Source organism: Balearica regulorum, chromosome 3 (assembly GCF_011004875.1).
Source record: "Balearica regulorum gibbericeps isolate bBalReg1 chromosome 3, bBalReg1.pri, whole genome shotgun sequence".
Classification (NCBI taxonomy): Eukaryota; Metazoa; Chordata; class Aves; order Gruiformes; family Gruidae; genus Balearica; species Balearica regulorum.
Genome location: NC_046186.1, coordinates 93,115,979 through 93,135,804, shown reverse-complemented (window position 1 = coordinate 93,135,804; position 19,826 = coordinate 93,115,979). Strand labels below are relative to the sequence as shown.

Genomic DNA, 19,826 nt, shown 5'->3' with positions numbered 1-19,826 from the left:
GCTTAGCCATGGCAGGATGTTATATTGGCTACCCTTATTCTCAGAACGCCACGTTGATGGAGTTCTCTTACCTCTGCAGCTCCAAATATATATTTACTGATTTAAGTGCCTCTACATAGTACTGCATTACTTAAGGTAGAAGTCCCCAACAGACGAACAATACTGAATGATAAACTACGTCAAAATAAGATTTAATACTGATTTTTTGTAATAGTCCAAACAGGGTGATTTCTGTGCTTTCTTCCATATAAACTCATGCAAGCAAGATCCTGAAATTCATTGGGAAGAGTTTTGTGCACCTTTTAGTAGTTATCTAGGTGGGATTTCACACAGCTTGTTACTTCTGTCATGAAATTGAGACTTTCAGCAAAATTCCCAGAGTTCATGCTGGTTTTAAATACATATTTAAATTTTAAGTATGCACCAAAAAAAATTAATTTTTTTTTTTGTGAGAAAACTGTAATAATTGGCTGTGAAAAACTGGGACCCATCTCCTTCAGCTCCATTCCCCATGCATTATACAAAGCCATCGCATGGTTGCACTCGATCTCATGAGGTTTGCTGTGTAACTTCATGATGTCTTTTTAGAAGCATAGAATAAATAGCCTGACAAATCACGCTTTACGAATTTTTATGTTCTTTAGCCCCAAAGTGTACAAGCTGTCCCATAATGCAAATAGAAAGTTTTCCTTTGTAGGGAGTTTACAAGTAGTATTGCAGTTGCCATTGACAAGAAAATAAAATAAGCAGTAAGGAAGAACTATGCTTAAAGAAAACATCTACCTTCAGTAAGCTAGTTAGAGGAGCAACAAAGTAGTTCAAGTTTGATAAAAATCTTTGAGTTAATTTCATATTTAGCACTGTTGGCTATGAACTTCTGTAAACTTCATACAAAATCAGAGTTACTGTGTGCAAATAAGTGATGCATATATCTATATGAATTTGATTAGGACTCAACATATTTGCTTTTTTTTGGTGTGTGTGTATTAACTCAAAGATTGTTTGGTTGTAATAGTAGGCAAGGTAGTAAATCCATGTATGTTTGTGGAAGTGTACTTGTACCATAATTGACTTGTCTTTCAGATACTCTGCGATATTTTGTGGTTTAGTGAGCATTTCAGTGAGACAAACTATTTGAACTGTTTCAGCATTTCATGAGTTTCAAAGATAGTCTAGGGGATGGAGACTTTGTATGACTTGATTAAAATTTATCTGTAGTTACAGAATCTTACAGGTAAATCATAATAGTAAGTATCCCCTGTTGTTCATGGTGATGAGTGGAACTATGCTGTCATTCAGCATGGGTAAATCAAGCTATTGTATAAGGTATTGGAAGTGATCTACAATAAGCAGAGAGAGGCCTGTAGAGCTTTTTATATTGAAGGGTTGGTACAATTAATAGAAAATTAAAAGAGTGAGAATTCAGCGTGTAGTTATTTGAAAGGGGGATGTGGACCAACGTCCAATTGTAAATGAGGCAGCAACAGTTGGATACATGACCTTACAGAATTTAAGATGACAAAGGGACAAATAGAAAGATTTTGGGAGTAGTTGAGGGCAGTCCCATTGTGAAATGGTGCAGGGGTATAAAGGCTGTTCCACCAGAACTTATGGTCATGGACATTACCTATTCAAAAATACTCTCAACAGTTTTGATCCAGTAAAGTGACCTTATATCCATTTAGTGCTTTGTTTTACATACCTGTGATGGTTACTGTAAGGTAGAATGTTGCCGGGCTCCCTCGATCAAGCAGACTGTCCCAGTTCCACTTCTCTAAAAAGTCTGTATGACTACCAGCGGGGTAGTTGGCACAGATTTATTTTATTGCTCTAATGAGGATTCGTAATGTTTGTTTCTATTTCCGCAGTGACTGGATAGGGTAAAGTGAACTGAAAGCAGTTAGGAAAGCTCCACAAACTATATGAAAGTACGCTAATCAGAGTAGGTTGCTTTTAAGCTTGATTGAGTATAGAAGCTTTCATCCTCAAGCCTTGAAAAGCAGTATTAGGAATACTATTGGGTTCATTGTTTATGCAGTATGGTATTAGGTTAGAACAGAAAAGGCTGCTGTTTCTATAACTTGTTTTATTAAAACAATGAAATGTTGGTCAGCCCTTGAAGGCCATATGGTCCTTTCAGAAAGACACTGTGCCCCTTACTTTTACCAAAACAACACTGAAGATTATATGCAGAGTTTGTCATTTGAAACCTCATTCCAAAGAAATAAGACCACTGAGGTATTTGTTTAGAGATCTTATATTGAGATTTAAGAGTAATTATTTATTTATTTTTTGTGAAACCTATTCAATTTGATCAGAAAGCTGTGTATACAAAGAGGGTAATTTATCAGATGTATTACTACTGATACTTAGTATCTATGTAATGACTGTGACTGTAAAGTGAAGGTTAGAAGGCTGGTAAACAAAGAATAAAAATGAAGCGCTGTTTCATGATAACAGCAATTTTATGTTGCTGTGCTTTTGCGTGCAAGGTTTTCATGACAAATTATTATCTTACATATTACATTTAAAAGTTAATATGGAAGATGATTTATACAGTTACTTTATACAATACTGGATGTGATACTGACATGACCCATTGGTAGCTGAGTAGCTGTTTTGAAGTAAAAGTAGCAGGAAATGCTCTTTCTAGCACTGTCTGGTGTTTTAGTGTTGGTTTACATCAACGTTTCATGTCTTGTGAAATGAGGTAAGTGACAGAAATTAATTCAATGATATGAAATTATTCCCTAACGCAGATGTTAGTGTTGAGATGTAATTTTCCTTTTGGCATAGTATTATCTCTAAATGTGTAAGTTAACAGTTCTACATATTAGAATCACAAGATTGACATCACTGTTTCATTTAACAGAGATGTAAATATTTTTTAAATCTCAAAAGCATAGTGTTTGCTTTTAGTGAACTTCCGCTTCTGAAATTTTGAATGGTCTTTAGTCATTAATATTTAATCTAGAATCCAAAACAAATGAAAATTTTCACAAGCAGGAGATGTACTACTTTGGAGGCAGAAGCGGTAACCAGTGTGATGTCATGTTTTGTAAAAGCTTCTAATCTGCCCAGTGGCAAGAAACTACAACAGTGGGTAAGGGGCGGGTTCTATGCAATGCCTTTTTTGGTTTGGGGTTTTTTTTTTCCCTATCTAAATACAGGAAATAATTCTTTTTTTCTGCCTCAAAGGGAAAAAATTGATAACCTCGCTTAGTCCTTCAATCAGTCAAGGACTATGCAGGCATGTGGGGTTTGACCAGCTTACCGTCCTATTTTTAGCCTGGTTAAGGTCGTAGGGAGTGCGATGTGGAAGGCTTTTATATGAAATTGTGTTTATCTGCAGTCTGTCTCAGTCTGTCACACTATCTTGTAACTTGTACATTAACACACGAAAGAGAGAACAGTGAATAATGACTGAAGAGCAGAAGATGGATATAAAACACTGGACTGTCCTTGGTCACCCTCTGGGGAATGCTGTTCAGCGCTCGTGAACCTTCACTTGGTGCTGTTCAGTGCCTTAGGAGAACATTTCCCTTTTAAAAGGGAAAAAAATGAAATTAGTAAGTAATCACTCACTTGTATTTTATTCACTGGAAGTTATTTAAAAAAAATAAAATTAAATGTATAACAGAGAGAAACCAGTCATATCGGTTTCCTAGTGTGTGGTTCAGCTCTGTAAAAGATTGCTGTACCTCTCCCCAAGGAAGCAGTGAGATGCTATTTTTGTGTCTAGTTTAATGTTGACTCCCACACAAAGCTATCATATTTTGTTTCTTCTCTTTTTTTAAAGGTTAGCCTTCTTTCAAAACCATGCAGGTTTACCCAGCAATGTAAGTCAGCTCTGCTGCAAGCATAGCCTTAGGAAAATATGAAAATTTGAAGACCATCTAAACACTGCAGGGATTTTTCTTTTTATACAGGAAAGGACAGCCATATGGTTGGTTTGGTTACTGCTACCCATTCTTCAACAGAGATCTGTTCATATGATTTTAGTTACTTTTTTTTTTCCTCCTCCTTTTTCTTTCTATTTCCAGTGCTGCAATGAAGGATGCATACTTCCTAGGGCTCCTTTGAAATAATTGCTATTTCTGAAAGCCGTCTTCAGGCAGAATGTTTAATGAAGGAGCCCTGTAGCCAGCCAATTGGTTGGCAATTAAAAGTACGGCCCATTCCAATGACTTGAATGCTTTTGTTCTCAGTTACTGGATCAGAAATCATGAGCTCTAGCAGATACCAGCTTGAAAAATCGGCCTTTTCTGAAGTTATTCTAATCCAAAGTGACAATTGGACAATGACAAATATTAGTGGGGTTTTCTTTTCTAGCTAAATAGGTCTTGCAGAAAGCTTTTCACTGGAACAGGCAGAAATGCTGTTGATAATTTGTTTGAAGTTGATATTTCTCGAGTTCTTGATTGAAGATTCAAATGAAATGTAGCAATGTCATCAGCAAGTTTCAGCTCAAGAAAATAAGAAAGAATATGTGGAAGGGGAGACAGGACTTTGTGACTGTACTTTTAATTAACAGTAAAGTCTGTAGACAATATTTTCTACCATGTGGCAAATAAACAAGTACTAATTCATATACTGAATAAAGATTAGACTTAACAAATGTTCTGGTGTGTGGAAAATAATGAAAGCAAAATGCGCAACATCCCTTTAATTATTTAATACAATAAAATTGAACACTGGAATAATAGTGACATCCTTGATTCTATTTTCCTTTTTCTCTTTGCTCTCAGCTTTCTTTTTTGTAACCATCACTTCCTAGTGAGGAACTTTTGTCGGCTCAGTAGATGGCCAGGTAGAGAAGGAATGCAATTTTACCATTAAAAATGGAGCAAATGAAAGCTGAGCATTTAACAGCTGTCAGCATGAGAGAAAAAAAACCTCTTCTTTGTATTAACTAACAGAAAAATGTATTTGCTCTAGTATAATTTCTTGTTTATAGTTTCTTCACAAAGTGATAGTTTTGTGTCTTAAGAGAATTCAGTAAAATGAATGTTGTGATGACACTTCAGCTGAGAACCTTTCACTGACTGTTGCCCAGAATGCAGTATAAATATATTCAAGCAGTCCGTAATGCTTTAAATTACTCCCTTCCTATAAAATAAGACTACTCAGTAGATCTACTGTCTGTTTGTCTTAGTAATTTGAATTAAGGTTCATTAATGGCTTTTTTTGTGAGCTGGGGCAAAAGCCCACTCTGTTCTGTTCCTTCCTGTGTTGCAGAGAGTTGGTTGAGGATTTTCTGTCTTTTTTTTCCCCCCATGTTAGCCAACTGATTGCAGCGAAGTTACAGTGGATGGACAGAAAGCAAAATCTGACCTGTCCAGTCTGGGAGATGAAAGGAAGTATTTTACACTCAGATATGGAAGCCAGTTAATGGCTGCGTAATTTTTTTTCTGAGTACTTCAGCAGGAAAAAAAATTCTTGTGGAAGATAGTCTGCTAAAAATTAAGAAAATAAAAAAACCCCAAACCACCAAAAACCTTCAGGAGTGATAAATAGGACTGAAGTCCACCACACAGTCCTGGTACATTTTTGTCCTGGGGAATCTCTAAAGGCAGTTGAATAACATATCTATCTTATTTTTATATATAGCATAGGTGGCCCTTAGGCCATGCCTTGAAAATGACAATCCTTTATAAAAATACTATTACTAGAATTAAATATACTGCCAAGCTGTTCATTGCTGCATTCTGCAGTGTAAGACCAGGAGACAAGAAAATAAGTTTCAATAAATATTTTGATGCTGCTGTCCTGTAACCTCAATCATCTCCTTTTCTTTGCTAACGCCTATGTTTTCTGTTGCATAAAAGCAAATCAGATTTGTCGGAGCAAAAGTGCTGTATGAACAGTGGAAAAAAAAATTCCGTATTTGTAATCCCTGCTTTTGTTTTCTGTTGCAACATTGGTTATTGGAAAAGCTGAATAGCTGGTGGATTAAAAAAAAAAAAATAGAAACAAGACTGTTGGGTTTGGCAGTATGTTTTTGTAAACAAGTGACCTAAATTGAAGCAGAAATTCTAATGGGAAAAAGGAAGAGAAGCAGAAGACTTGAAAATACAGCACAGATCAGAGTCCCTACCAGATGGTATTTTTAATAAATTTATCAAGCGGATATAAAAGATGATAATGAACATTCAGAATAGGGAGTGGCAGACCCCCCCTAGAGAGAAGGAACAGTATGGCACCTTCTGCACAATGCAATTAGTTAGAATTACTTTCTAATTAACTGTTGTAGGGAAGACCACAAAATTATATTAAAAACACACTAAGACAGTTTCTGTGCGGTTGTTAAGGAGTTTGACTAATCAGGGTAACACCTTCTTAGGAGGTCACGGATTAGTGCCGAAATGTAAATGTGAGAAGGAGCAGGATGATGCTCAGAGGGCATGCAGGTAAAAGATTGGATGAACTGAGCAGTACTGTGTTCAATTAATGCCTTACATAGCTCAGAGGGTATCCAGAATATGCCATGGAGCCTTAACATGAACATTGGTTTTGACACTTCATCTTTTACTTGTTGGGTTTTTTGTGGGTTGTTTTTGTTTGGTGGTTTTTTAACCTAGATTTCAGTAGCTTCCTCTTCCTGCAAAAAGCAGCAATATATAGAAGATGCTTTAATGCCTGTATAAAATGGATACTCACAGATGTTCCCTTACTGCCAGGGAAGAGCAGGAAGCCAAAACAAACTTTATTTTGATGCCAGTACTGTTAGTTTGCATTGTTAGTCTTTGCTTTATTCAGATTGTTCCCAGTGAAGTACTTCTAATGCCTACCACCTGCTCCCCATAAGGATCTGGGAATTTCTGAATGTCTCTTTTCCGTAATAGGGAATCAAGAGGTTTCTAACATAGTAATATGGTGGGTTTAGTGATTTTTTTATGAGCAAACAGAGATGATAGTGGAGTAGATTTTTCAGAAGCCATTGCGTTTCCACTGCCTTGGATTGCTACTTGGCAATGAGCTTGCACTCTTTTCTCCCATTGAGCCCATGGCACACTGATAACTAAATTACATACTTCTAGTAGTTGTCTGTAAAATATACATTTTAAATACTACAACATCTGAAAATGGCTGACATATAGCTATGTGAAATTGCAGAGCTAAGCGTAAGAGTCTCCAGCACTCACAAAAGCGCTAATTTTCCATGAAGAGCTAGGATTCTGTGGTTTAAGTGTGCTAGTAGTGTCACAAGCACGATCTTAAGAAAACCACCAACCAACCAAAACATCATAAAACACACGGCAGAAAAAAAGTGCAAGCTCCTTGCCAAGTCCAGACGTCCCACAGTCCAGACCAGTGCTTTGAACTATCTCCACTTCTCTCTTTCTCTCTTTCTCTCTTTCTCTCTTTCTCTCTTTCTCTCTTTCTCTCTTTCTCTCTTTCTCTCTTTCTCTCTTTCTCTCTTTCTCTCTTTCTCTCTTTCTCTCTTTCTCTCTTTCTCTCTTTCTCTTTTCGGGGGGGGGGGGGGGGGGAAGAGAGTGGGGGAGGTTTCATCATGAAAACAGGAAGAAATTATTTGAAAACTTCAAAAGTTTTGCTGGGCAAGAATTTTTTCCCCAATTGTATTGAGTGCTTTCACATCACCAAAAGAGAAATCCATCTGTTAATTTACCAACCTATTCAGGGATCAATGCTATAAAAATCATGTGTACCACTTGATTGTGCTTCATAGTTCATGTTAAATAAGAGTTAAATTTCCTTATGTTGATCATACTTTCATCTTTTTTTTTTTCTTCTTTTTCCCAATTCTTTACCAGACGTAAAGACCATTAGTATCCAAAGTGTTTTCTGACTGTACGTCTGTCATCTTTGTGTTTTAATTCGCAGTTCCCACTGAAAATGTTGCAACAATTGCAGACTGTGCCAGTGTGATTGAGGGTGTAAGTCGCAGTCGCAATGCCTTATTGAATGGAGACACAAAAAACTACGACTGGGATTCTGGTTACACGTGCCATCAGCTTGGGAGCGGAGCTATTGTAGTACAGCTAGCACAGCCCTACATGATTGGATCGATACGGTAAGAGGGTTTATTTTTCTCTAACTTACGGGCAATAATGAAACTTCTGCTGAGCACCATTATTTTCTTTAGAATATATGACATTTGGAAACAATGGTAATTAGGGGACTAGTTTAGTAATTGTCATTTGGCTTCTTACTTAAGTATAATGGCATGTTAAAAATTAAATATGTGAAGTATATGTCGAGATACAGCAGTGCAATTCCAGAAAATATTACAATTCAGAGGCAGAATAATAGTAATAGTCAAATTGTAAGATTAAAGGTATATACTTGTATTAAAATAGAAATTTAATTGCAGCCTCGCTTGTGGTCAAAGTAGGTGCAGTTCCTCTTATCCACCTCATTGTGAAAACAGAAATGTTTACTGGCGAAAGCCATCATCTAGAGTCAACCAGGTCTCCTTTTCACTATACAATTACTATCAGTTCTTATTTGAACATGGAATGTATAATAAGGGTACAGTAACCTGAATATTGCTTTACAGTGTTGGATTAATGAATGCGTTTAGATCTGGATTGAAGTTCATTGGGCTATTTTTACAGTGGTTGTCTGTATACATATGAACAGCAAACTTTTGGCTAATGTAGAAACTTTGGAAATCGATTGGAGAGCAGGATTGTTCATGGGCGAAGACAAAAATATTTTTGCCAACTTCAGATTCTCTGACATACAAAACATTGTCTTAATGGCTTCCCATTCTTTGTAAATTTAGAGTATGTTGTTGGGAACTGAATTTGTATTCTCTGTGACGATGTAGAAAAGGGAAAGGTTTCTGAAGTTAGAGTACCAGTCAGCAAAGGTTGAAACCCCGGTTGAGGTGCTGGCTCGCAACAGAGACCGTGTACGTAGGTACATATTGCTAGCAACTGGCTCAGTGCCGTCTGCCTGTTAGAGTTCCCTCTTCAAACTGATGAGGAAGTGAGACTTGAAAGCTCTTTTATAACTGCCGATTTCTGGTTTCTGGGTTTTGGTTTTGGCTTGTGGCATTGTTGTGATGGTTATAAAACTTTGAAGATAAAGTTTAAAATCAGACCTTCAGGCAAATCTCTAACCTAACACAAGTACTGTTTTGTCTGTGCTGTAGCATAATGCAAGTCCGGCATTGTTCTCACTGTGTGAGACAAGTTGAATAAGTATGGTTGGCAGCTTTCCACCCTCCATGTTTTATGCTTTTGAGTTTGGTGGTTTTAATGTTCAATTAAGCATTGCATCTCAAGTAGAAAACCAGAAAGACGCAGTACTCGGATTTCTTAAAAGAGGTAATTGAAAATGTAATTACATAATTTTCATGCCATTTTAAACTTAAATTCAAGTAGCAGCGGAAGCTTTGGCCACATGAAAGTGTAAGAGAAGAATATATTGACTAAAATGCATAGTTTCTCAGTTTATAGTCTCTGGCTTCCTTTCTTACCATTTTCTGCTATCTTTCAGTTGGTGAGTCATACCATCTTTTCAAGTCAGTGCAAAAAATTGACTTTCCTGTATTAAATACTATGCTAGTGGTTATTCTTGAGCAGAAGAAGATTTTTAATAAGTCTCATTATTAAATTGTGTGTGAGGTGAACTAGACTTTTGGTTGCCAAAAAATGATAATTGTATAATCAGCAAGTGTGTAGAGCCACTTAAAAAACCCCAAACAACAAACATTATATAATTTAAAAACTAATAGGCATTTAGTGATTTCTGTGGTATGGCATTGTACAGATACAGAATCTCATCTTTCTTTGTCAGCTTTCCTGTGTGTATAGTACAAACAAGATGTACAGCTTGCCTAAAAACCCAACAATAATAAACATCATCATCTAGGGTATCTTCTGACAGAGGAGACTACCTGCATTGCCTGGAGACAGAAATGCTAGCACTATGTCATCTTTTCCTTTTTGTGTTCTGCCTAGAACAAGTGTTTTGAGTTGCAGCCACGTGTGTTGCAGATCATGGGCAGCCAAGGGAAAGATGCCCCTTTGAGTTGGGAAGCGAGGTTTCGCTATGTGGCAGCTACAGCTTTGGCAAACGAGGGTCAAGAAGATGTCCTGTACTGTGCAATGCTAGCTAAAGATGGTGACAGTGGTGTCTTTATTTAGCACCAGGAAATCTGTGACTGGTACAGAAATCAAATTACATATAAACAGAGATTAGAGGAAAAAGTCTTAATATTTCATCTTAAGCAAGAGGTTTTTTTGAACAGAAATTCTTCCACAACTGATTGAACTGTATTCATTGCCTGTTTTCCTGCTGTTTGCTTGCTTGAAAACTCTTGATCTCACCCTCCCACCTTTCCACCTGGAAATAGAAAAAGATTTCCAGGAGCATTTTCTTTAGGCTAGCTGTACACCATGACTGCAGAATGACATTAATTGCTGTACCCCCAGAAACTGAGTCATTAGACCAGTGGGTTTGGATCCTAAATGAATAATTAGGAATTCAAGTATGTGTCTTTTAAGTTCAGAGACATGAATGTGCAGTTAAATATATGTGTATCAGAGACAGTAAATATATGAGCCTTTGAGAAAAGGCTAGTAGATGCTTTTAGTCTGTGGAAATCAGAATACTGCTGGAGAGCGCCTCCAAGACGGAATATGTTACCATGGCAACTAAATTCTGAGTATGAAGAACTCTTGGTACTGAAAGATGCATTAGAAATGCATAGAGAGCTTACTGTTTCAGGAGTATATCTTGTATGCATGCTTTCTGCAAAATTAATCCCATTTTCTTAGAATCTTAGAACCATTCAGGTTGGAAGGGACTTGAGGAAGACATCTCACCCAGCCAGTTCCTCAGAGCAGGGTCAGCTATGAAGACGAACCATCCTACTCAAGGCTTTATGCACTCAGGTCTTGAAAACCTCCAAGGAAGGAAATTCCACAACTTCTTTGGGTAGTCTGTTCCAGTGTTTAATTATCCTCACAATGTACTGTTTGTTTGTTTGTTTGTTTTTCTTTTCATGCAATTCCTGCTTTCCTATGCCTCTAATCCATCTCAAATGTCCTGTTCCAATTTTTGACTGTTGTCTTCTGGTTTTCCCATTGTGTACCTCATTAAAGAGCCCGGCTCAGTCTTTTTGATAACCTGCTCTCAGGTATTGAAAAGTGCTGTTAGGTTCCTCCCCAACTCCAAGCCTTCTTAAGCTAAACAAGCCAATTTCCTTAGAAGCCTCTTTCACGGTGCATGTGCTCCAACCTCCTGACCATCTTGATGGTCCTCTGCTGAATTTGCACAGATCTATCAGTATTGTATTTGGGTCCAAAATGAGATGCAGTATGCTGGGTGTGATCTAACAAGTGTGAAGTAAAGGAGAATAATCTCTTTCCCTTGTTCTGCGGGCTCAGTTCCTATCGGTACAGGTTCATCTGGTGCTAGCCTTCGTTACTGAGAAGGCACACAGGCAACTAATGGCATCTTCTGATCAGAATGACTCCCATGTCTTTTTTAGCACAGCCAGACTGTAGCATTTACTACTGCAGTGGATTAGTCTGTAGGAGGCGCAGGATTTTGCTTTTGTTCTTGTTGAATTTTATGGGATTCATTTTTGCCCACGGCCTTAGTCTTCCCAGAGGCTGGCAGTCAGTCCTCCTGCATGGCAGCCATACTCTCGAGCTTATCGATTGCACCGCGCAGTGTGCTGTCACCCGCAGGCTGCATCAGGGCTCATTCCGTTTCCTTGTCCAGGTCATTGATAAAGACATTAAACAGAGTAGGTCCCAGAACAGACTCTGGAGGAACTCCTCTTGCATCCAGTCTCTGGGTGGATGATGAACTGTTAACCACTACCTGCTGAACTAAACAATCTAGCCAATTTTACCCATGTTGTAGTCTACCCATTGAAACCATAATATCCCAACTTAGGTACAGGGAAGTTATGGGAGACCATATTGAAGCCTTGTTAATATCAAATACTTCTTCGGGTATTTTGGACTCTTGAATTCCACTTCAAAATTTACTCAGAAATTCTAAAACAGATGTAATGATAGTCTGTGCTTAATAGTATTTTCTACTAGAAAAGACCTGGAAAACACTTTATTTTAAAATTATTGCAATTAAACATTGTCTTTTAGATTATAGAAGTTAAAACATTTTCTGATTTAAGAGGTTTATTCTTTTATTAAGACTGCTACTTGGAACAGCTTACAAGATACTTGGAAGAGTTAACAGGGAAAATATGTTACTTTAGGTAGTTTTTCCACGTTGTTGCCTGTCTGGACAGAAAATAACCTTGCTATTTTTCCTCTCTGAAAAGGCCCTTATCAATGACAGAAAAACTATTATATTTAACTTGGAACAGAAAGACAGCAATTGGTGTGTTTAACATAGTAAACATAATTTAACTTTTAAATGGCTAAAACTTTAATATTGAAAAGACTGCCATATCACAATAGCTCTCTGTCTAACTCTCCCTGAATTTATCTGGAATAGAAATATACTATTATGCTGCAATCTTTGGCTGATAACTTCATAGTTGGGGTTTTCTTCCCCCCTATGAATTTCAAAAAAAAAAGAAAGAAAAGAAAAAAATTGGAACAGGGTTTGTTACAGTGTATGTGGTCAAGGGAGACAGAATTCTTTTGTACCATAGTGGTTTTCATGTTAAAATAAATAGAAATATTTTGCATCTTTGTAAAAGTAGATTAACCACTTATCCTGGTTTAATCTATTTGAAGACTTTATTACAAATATGAATACATGATAACCAACTATTTTGCTTTTCATATTCAGAAAAATTTTTAAATTAACAAATGGTATCAATTAGCTTTAATGTGTTTTCTCTTTTCTTATACTATCATCATATACATCTCTTATGCTTTCTAATTTTCCATACCACTTTCACTGATGTTTTTCTTTCTTTGCTGCTCATTTTCTGTGCTTGCCTGACTTGAAAGTGAAATCATAACTCAGAATAAATGATCATATAAGCACATAGGAAATATGCGGGAATTTTGTCTCCTTTGTAGGATCCTGAAGAAAGATTGGTTTCGTGCAAGATAACTACTGAAACATAAATACATATCTATAGAAAATGAAACAGCATGTAGACAACCAGAGGCAAAAATGCAAAGACAATTGTATAAAAGTATCCTTTCCATACAGTTTTTGGGTTTCTTTCTTTTTCCCCATCTTTCAACAAATGTCACTACCTTATGTTTTAATTTCTGTCTTTTGGGTTTCTATAAGTATGCAAGTAGTTTATGAACATGGTACTATCAAATATTTATACTGCATGTGGTAACTACTGACTTTGTAGTATTCAGGAAGCGGCTATCATCCTGTCAGGTGCACAACTATTAGTGTTTGGTATTCTGCTAACACCTTGAGTGTATGTGGTTATAATGCAGTCTGAACTTAACAGTGACTTTTTTTTTCTTTTTTCTTTTTTTTTTTTACAAATCTAGGAATAAAAAGCAAGCAGAGGCAGCACAAAATGCTTGTATAAATGCAGAACAATCAATCATAGGGACACACATGACGTTTAGAGAAATACTTTTTAAAAAAGTACTGCAGCGTCTTTTGATGGAACAAGTAGCCAATATAATCAGTTTCCCACACCTGTAATATGAAATTTTATTTTTATTTGAAAAGCTTTTATTTTATGAGACATTTTCAACATGTGATATAAATAACAGTACCATATTAAATGATTAACAGGCTTAGAGTTTCAATACCCAAAGTGGCATATGAGAAATATGTTTAAATCTCACCATGTTGCAGGGAGTGAGCTGGATAAAGCTTCGTTCAGTTTTTCCTTCTCAGTCCTGAGGGCAAGATTTACTAATGAGCTAATTTTTTTTATTCTAACATAGGAAGTCCTAGGAACAGGGGCAATTTTACTATGAACAGATGCATTTCCAATGAGTATAGTGCTGACTTTTTAAGTGGAATATTCTATTTCCTGTCATTTAATATCTATCTTACCAAAACATTAGCATCTCTACAAAAGTTTAGCCTGGTAGTTTGCCTGGAATGTGTTTCAAAGATTACTGTACCTGGCATAAAAAGTGGCCCTTGTGCTCAGTGTGCACTGGTGAATATTCATGTAATCACCTGAAAGTTTTTCCCTGCTTATCCAGAAAGGCATTTCATGCAGATAAAATTCCAAATGGGTTTCTGCTGTCTGTCTCCCTCCCCAGTCTCTCCTAAAAAAGCTACTGCAGGAAGGTGAAGAAAGTACTTTTAATTTTCTTTCATAAGTCCCCAAGAAACAAAAATCTACATTTAGCATTCATGCTAGGTCACTTTGGGAAAGATTCTGCCAACTTTAATTCACTCATTGTTTGGTTTGTAATAATTCCGAGCCATATGCTTTTTTAAAACCTATTTAACTAGGTTGTTTTAGAAGAGAGCAATTATACACATTCTTAAAAGGAATACGTAAGTCCTGTTAGCCTTTTGCTCTAAAGTCGAACCAGTTGTGTTTTAATTACAGTATTTTTGAAATTAGTCACCAGTGTGCTTCTGATATTGAAACTCTTGATCATAGCTTTGAAAACATGAACCAAGGAAACAGCCCTGAGCCCCCAGGATGAAAAGGATCGTATTAAAAAGCACAATTAGCTACATTTTAATAGCCTTTCTAAAAGAAAACAAATTCACGTATGTTTTTGCTTTCCCCTCTTTTTATCATTTAGAGGACTTGGTTTAAATATAAATGTTAAATCTATTCAGGTTCTGTTGATTATTAGTAGTTACCAAATCCAGGATTTTAATCCATAAACTTTTTTTTAATAGAAAAATGTGTTTCCTTCAGTCTCTTGAGTATTTGGAGACCTTCAAGCTATAGAAAAGCAGAATGGGGAGGATCTGATGAAGCAGGGGGAGAGGGGTTGGAGTTGGGTGGTTTTGTTTTGGAGTGTGGGTTGGTTTGGTTGGGGTTTTTTAAAGTCTTTCATCATGCCACAGGCAACTATTTTTAGTTTTTACTAAGTCAGCTCTGAATTTTTTAATTTGCAGTATTAATATGTGCTAAAAGGCTTCTGTTAAAAGTGTTTTATTTTAGCTGCTTAAACCTATTCTGATAGCTTGTTATTTTTGGTAATATTAATGAGCTGGGTTCAGTTGACAGCATCTAGGGAGTTTATTTTAAATCTGCTTGTCCAGTAGACCTGATTCCACTTTGAATGCTGGGATTCAGAAATGGGAAATAAAGAGCTAAACTAGATAGTTTAGAAAAGAAGATAATAGCGCTGTTTTTCAGGGCAAAGATACCGACACACATGTCCTTAATAACCAAATTTGGAAGACAGTCCAGCTTCTGCTTGGGACAGCATCTCTCTGTAAGAGGAAGGAATCTGCATTCCACAACTGGCTAGGTCATTTTCCCCCTCTAGCAGTATTGGTTTTTTAAATGTTAAAAGTGAACAATAATTTTTGCAGTTATATTCCTCCCAGCAGAGGTAGTAGCTGAAAGCAAAAAGGACTTCCTGAACTGGAAGAAAGAAATGTATAATAAAAAACTTGGGCACTCTTCTAAAAGATGATTAAAGAGAGGACAGCTTGAAACTCTGTGCCTGGGAAAGTCTGCAGTGTGGCACAAGTTCCTTTTCTTTTGATATATGTCTATATTTTCATTGGCAATTAACAGATTCTTACCTATTGCACTTTGAAAAATGTGGATCTGTGGAAGTTCTTCCTCTCAGCTGGAGAAAGAAACCAGGTTATCTGTATTACCGGGCTTTCACAGTTCTCTGTACGTGTGGCTGTAGTGATTCTTATTTAGAATAGAATAGAATAGAATATTTCAGTTGGAGGGGACCTACAATGATCATCTAGGTCATCATTGCAGTTACAGCTATTTTGGATAGGTGGCTGTACTTTGGTTATTTGACTACAGCAGCTTCATTTGCTTCTGTAACAAATACTCAGATTTAACCAGTAATCCTAGTAAGTGTTAGCTAACTTTGACAAGAACCTGAGGATCAAGAGATGGCAGCAGTTGGTAACAGCCAATATATTGCAGTAATTTATTTTCCGTTGATGTACTGAGTAAGGGTTTAGAGAATAAGATTTTTAACAAAAACAAAATCAGCAAAACATCATTTTCCATGACAGACATAATGTGGATTGTTCAGATAGAATATTGCAATTCAAAAACTGCCTCTGGTCACCTCTAACTCAAATTGAAAAGATTTTTGAAATTTGTTTTTGATCTCATATTTCTCATTGAGTTTATATGAAAACAGTAAGAACAGCAGTTAATTTTTCTAAACTGTACCCTGCTAATCAATGGAATGACACTATCCAATGGTTTTGTGCAAAATGTAGGCAAAACCACATCTATTAATCAAAATATAGACAATATTTAACTGCTTGTAAAGAAGAAGTTGTGGAAGTGTCTGCCTCTGTTCTGGCCAGTCCATTTCCCTTTTAAGTTGTGTAAATACCCTCTTGTCATTTGTGGATGCTTCATTGGAAAAAAGGATGCTCCGTATTGGTTCACAAACATGCTGGATAGAATTTTTCATGGTTTTTGTTAAAGGCGGCTTTCTGTGCTGGCTATTTTTCTAAAGTATACATATCCCAATCCCATCTTGGTTTTGCTTTAATTGATATTCTTAAAAATAAAATGAAATTGATGAATGATGTTGAGATTTCAAATATCTCTTACAACAGGAAGATAATCCCTATATAAAGAGAAGGAGTAGAGAGGATACAATGTTCGCCACGTGTTTTTTGAGAATGATATACTTAAGTTAAATCACATCCCTGATACTTTAGATCTTCTCTGTGAGTCAAGTATGGAAATTGAAGGCTGTTCACTATGTCATCTAGTGCCCTTCCTGAAGAGCTGCATGTTCATTAGAATGTGTATGGAGTGAGTCCTTCAGACCTTTATGTTTTTTCCTTCTTCTTCTGTCTTTTTAGCAATTTGGTTAACAATTCAGTGCCTTTTTCCTCATATTGTGATGAACCAGGACTGGGATTTCCCATTTTCCTACTTGCTTTTTTAAAAAAATATTTCTGATGTATTTACAAAAAAAAAAAAAAAAAGATAATACAGTTAAGAAGACAGTGTAATCTTTTTAGTCACCAGAATATATTTCTTTCCCTTCTTAAACTGACCTTTCCAAACAGATCTTTGATTCAGGTTTAAAACAGGCAATGCCACATGCCAAATAAATTAGTTCATTTATTGACTATCAAATAAGTTAAAAGTAATTGGATAAGTGTAATAGATTAATGTTATTAAGACAGTTATTATAAGCCTGTAAGTGGCCTAATTCTGGCCTTAGGATAATAAGAATAGAGACACTCAAGTTTGAGATGACAGAAACAGTAAAGACCTTGTTGAGTGTTAGAGGCACATTCCAAAAGAAACAGCTAAATTTAAAAGCATTAAGAGGAGGAAATGAAGGACTGGAAAACTTAAGCAGATTGTTTTAATGTTTATTTTACTTACCACTCAACAACTTCTTCATACTTAGGTTGCTGCTTTGGGACTGTGATGATCGGAGCTACAGCTACTACATCGAGGTTTCAACGAATCAGCAGCAGTGGACTATGGTGGCTGATCGCACAAAAATTTCCTGCAAGTGAGTTTAACTTTTCCACTTATTTGCACGAAGTCAGAACTGGAAAACTGTTGGTTTGGTTTGGGGTTTTTCCAATCCTTTTGTTCAGTACTTACATAGGTAACTTTTGGCTGTGAAAAGAATGATCATTATGTAACACGTAGATTACTAACTCTAGACCCTTGTAAATACAACTTTATGAGGTAGCAGCTGCTAGTGTGGTTGACTATCTAGACTTTCAAACCAGAATCAAATTCTGAAGATCCACATCAGTACTGGATCTTCAAACAATCAATCTGATTGTTCTCAGAAGCAGTCTGCCTACCATACCCTCGGGTTTGTGATCACTGGAAGTTAAACCATGTTTCTCCTGAGTTCACCTGTCTATCGTGACCCTGGTGTCAAATCACCCCTCCTTGAGAAATGTGATAGGAGAGAAAATAGAGCATGCTTGGGAAAGGATTTTCTTAATCAAATGCATCTCCCCCTTACCAAAGCCCATAAAGCATTGTATGATATTTGAAGGGGATGGGGACAGTGAGGGTTGTGGAACAAACCATAACAGATCAACCAGTTACCTGAGCTTGACTTTGTTCAAAAGCAGAGTACCTCATCTATATGCACTGACTACTCTGCTTTTGAACAGGACCCTTCTATAGAAAAAACATGCGTCTTAAAAGGAGATAAAAAAGAAAGAAAAACTGTTTCATTTTCAGTTGTATACTTCAGTCAGGAGAAAGCAGGCATGAATACTCTCCACGTGTATACTCTCCATTGGCTTCTCTGTAGTTATTGGATCTGCTGATAAACCCCATTCTTCTAGTACGGAAGAGTAATTCAATGTTGATAGCCGCCTTAAACCATTTCATAGTTCTAATTCCAAGTAAAGAATGATCCAGATATTTGTCACGGGGCTGAAAATATGGGCTGCAAATTTATACGTTACATATCCAGAAGCCAGGTATTCAGTGAATGTTGATAGGATATGATTGCCTGGCTAATCCTTAGGGAAGCTCAGACTTACAAAAATCTTATTTCCTTCCTTTTCCCCGAGTCAGTTTTCTGTAAGATATGCTTTCTTTCCTGGGACAAAATTGAAGTCATCAGCTCCTATGGGCACAGCCCCCACCCAGCCTGTATTTGTGTCAACCAAAAAAAAAAAAATTGATTTTACAAATTCAGAGATGTATCTCAGTTTGTCACATCAGACAAGAGAGTTATTCAGTCCTTTCCAGCAACACTGCTGATACACATTTTTCTAAAGTTTATATTCCGTCTCTTAACAAATAGTGCAATTCAAACATGTGTTATAATGCAGGCTAGACGTGTTGGTGAAGGAGAACTTGACACGTCCTTTCACTGCCTGTAAAGGGCAGGGTATTGATGAGCAGAAAACCTGCATTCTGCCTGCAGGTCTGGAGAAAAAGTAAAGGAGACTTACTCATTCTTAAAGCCATCTCAGCGTAATAGATAAATTCATCCTTTTGTCTGCCTCCAGCAGTGGGAGCACTAAAAGGCTGAAACCACAAAAAAAAGAGAGAGAGAGAGAGAGAGACTGACTCGGAATCAGAATAATTTTGCACTTTTTCCTTGTACATTTTGATACCAATAGCCTATAACAGTCAAAAGGAGCACTTAATTATGCACAGTGCAGATGGAACTGCTGGTTGACTGCCCACTTCAAGTATCTACTCGCCGTGTTCAAACCACACATTTTTTTCAAAGCCTTAACCTTGGACAAGTATAGGCGCATCTTTGAAATAAAACTAGCTGCCTTCTTACGATATACTTCAACATCTTGATTCAAAACATAGGTGCTCTGGAAGTTCTCAAAGCTGTGGCTGCAGGAACTGTTTTTCATGTGCATTAGAGAATTTTGCCTAACTTCATGCTCTGACAGACACGCATCCAGCTAGCAAAATCCCCGTCTTTAATCCTGAAGTCTGCAGACTTACAGTGTCCTAGCACTGTCTGCAACAATCTGCTCTAAACAAATACAAAGACCTGGTCCTGAGACTTGCAGCTACAAAAGCTCAGTGGGCTCCAGAACAATTCAGTTTAACAAGGACTAGAAAATTGTAAAGGAAAAGCATCAATTTGAAAAATCTTACTTCTCTTTGAAAGTTTTCTATCTTCTGCACTTACATTTAAGTACTGTATGATCTGTAACTGAGATAAGTTGAAAGGTTTGTGGCCCCCCCTCCCCAAATTTTCAGGTGATTTCTTTGCATTTGACAGCATTTTTTCATGTTCAATTTAAGTCTCTTTCCCTTACGATCACCAAACTGGACT

At 36.8% G+C, this 19,826-nt stretch overlaps 1 protein-coding gene across 6 annotated transcripts in view; it reads left to right on the top strand.

The window, feature by feature from the left end:
- Window positions 1-19,826, top strand: part of BTBD9 (BTB domain containing 9) — a 124,392-nt gene that overhangs the window by 83,814 nt on the left and 20,752 nt on the right. For all 6 annotated transcript variants that reach the window (XM_075749002.1, XM_075749003.1, XM_075749000.1 and 3 more), the window contains 2 exons: window positions 7,846-8,035; window positions 17,448-17,555. In XM_075749002.1, the coding sequence (XP_075605117.1) occupies window positions 7,846-8,035; window positions 17,448-17,555 (298 nt within the window). The remainder of the gene's footprint in view (window positions 1-7,845; window positions 8,036-17,447; window positions 17,556-19,826) is intronic.